General features: G+C 58.6%; 1 protein-coding gene across 1 annotated transcript in view; it reads left to right on the forward strand.

Moving 5' to 3' along the window:
• LOC104270315 (voltage-dependent L-type calcium channel subunit alpha-1S-like) overlaps positions 1-1,932 on the forward strand; it is a gene marked incomplete at both ends in the record, with an annotated part of 10,960 nt that overhangs the window by 2,246 nt on the left and 6,782 nt on the right. Inside the window, 3 exons of the mRNA XM_009864637.1 lie at positions 277-342; positions 844-935; positions 1,406-1,565. Of these exons, the coding sequence (XP_009862939.1) occupies positions 277-342; positions 844-935; positions 1,406-1,565 (318 nt within the window). The remainder of the gene's footprint in view (positions 1-276; positions 343-843; positions 936-1,405; positions 1,566-1,932) is intronic.

Below are 1,932 nucleotides of genomic sequence, written 5' to 3' on the forward strand. Positions count from 1 at the left end.
CCATCCCTGTCCATCCCCGGGCTGTCCTCATCCTTCATCCCAGCTGCAGAGCCCCGGTGCTCCCTTGGGGGCTGGCACAAGCCTCCCATGCATGAGAAATGGAGCTTGGGGCTAGTGGGAGGAGGGTTAGGGGAGCTGGCAGAAAGTAAGCTGCCCCCTCCCCACATGGAGGCCTGGGTGCTGCCTCACACAGTAGCTCAAGACCCAGCCTCCTGTCCTTGGTTGCCTTTGATGCTGGGCTGGTGTCTCACGTGAACCACGGTCCTTTTGTCACAGGCTCTGCCCTATGTAGCCCTGCTGATCGTGATGCTTTTCTTCATCTACGCTGTGATCGGGATGCAGGTGAGAGGCACAGGGCCTGGGATTTGGTCTTGAACAGCGTCTGGGGAGATGGGGAGGAGATGGACTGGGTCCTCTGCCAGACACTCCCTGGGACTTTGCATGTGATGAGACCGTTTTGCCCTGGTCTGCAAGGATGCTCACAGCCCCAGCAGCTTCCTCTCATCCCCAGGCTGTGGCTAAGGCAGCTGAGGCACACAGCAAAGAGCAGTTCTGGAGTCAACGGCACAACCCAGGCACACGGTCACCAGTGCTTTTTCCTGGTTAATAAGACCTTTGTCTCCTTGACCCAGATGAAGCGCAGTGTAGACAGAGGCATATTCAGCATAGACAGGAGTGGCCAAGGAGCTCATGAGGCCCAGAGCACCCACACCTTGGTCTCAGACTCTTTTGTGGGACACCCAAAACCAAGGAAACAGCAGGAGATGCTCAGGGACAAGGGTGCTCTGAAGGATGGTTACTGCCTGAGAAAGGGTGCTGGGAACCTGACAGTGTGATTTACAGATGTTTGGGAAGATCGCCATGGTGGATGGGACCCAGATCAACCGAAACAACAACTTCCAAACCTTCCCACAAGCTGTGTTGCTGCTCTTCAGGTCAGTCTTCTCTTGGCAAGTGAGCGGCTCCAGAAGGGAGCTGTGCTCCGAGTTGGCGTGGGAGCGCACGAGCTTGGAGTGAGGGAGGCCAGCATTTCTGTAGTTGATTTCTTTTTTGCCCTACAGAAAAATCTCTTGCAGCAGTGGAAGCATTTCAGGTGTTGGTTTGCCTGGTGTGCCCGAGCTGCAGCAGAGAGGGGCGCTTTGGCATTTCTGTTCTGAATGTTGCCTTCCCAGACTGGGTTTTAATTTGTGACTTGTGAGGAAACTCAGGGGGAAGCAAGAGCTCAGCCCAAGGTTGTCCTTGACTCCAAACAATTCACTTTGGAGCTTTCAATAGCAGACCCCCCACAGCAGCACAGCAAGCCCAGGGTCCTGACCGCTCCTGTCCCTGTGGCTCCCTGCTCCCTCGCCGCATGCCCAGCTCCTGCCCAGGGCAGGCAGGGACCGGCAGCGTCCCCTCTCCCCAGGTGTGCGACCGGCGAGGCCTGGCAGGAGATCCTGCTGGGCTGCAGCTACGGCAAGCAGTGCGACCCCGAGTCAGACTTCGCCGAGGGCGAGGAGTTCACCTGTGGCACAGGCTTCGCCTACTTCTATTTCATCAGCTTCTACATGCTCTGTGCGTTCCTGGTAAGCCACCTCCCGTGGGACTCCCTTTGGCACCCTTGTCCTGGCCCTGGGCTGCCCCTGGGCTTGAGCTCGCCTTGCACCTCGTGGGGCTGAGCCCACAGCACCCTCTTCCTAGAGGCACCATCCCCCAGCCCACCTGGCCAGCCGTGCTGGCACCCCAGCACCGCACTCCTGCGGGGCTTGGAATCCCCCGAGAGCTCCCTCCCATGGGTGGAAGGCCTCTCCCTGCATGGGCTGACCCTCAGCAGCCCCTGGCTCCTCGAGCCCCTTCTCCCCAACACTCTGCCTGTATTTTCACAGAATCACAGAATTGCTGAGGCTGGCCAAACCCTCTGAGATCATCCAGCCCAGCCTGTGCCCCCACCAC

Source organism: Apaloderma vittatum, unplaced genomic scaffold (genome assembly GCF_000703405.1).
Source record: "Apaloderma vittatum isolate BGI_N311 unplaced genomic scaffold, ASM70340v1 scaffold24702, whole genome shotgun sequence".
NCBI classification, from domain to species: domain Eukaryota; kingdom Metazoa; phylum Chordata; class Aves; order Trogoniformes; family Trogonidae; genus Apaloderma; species Apaloderma vittatum.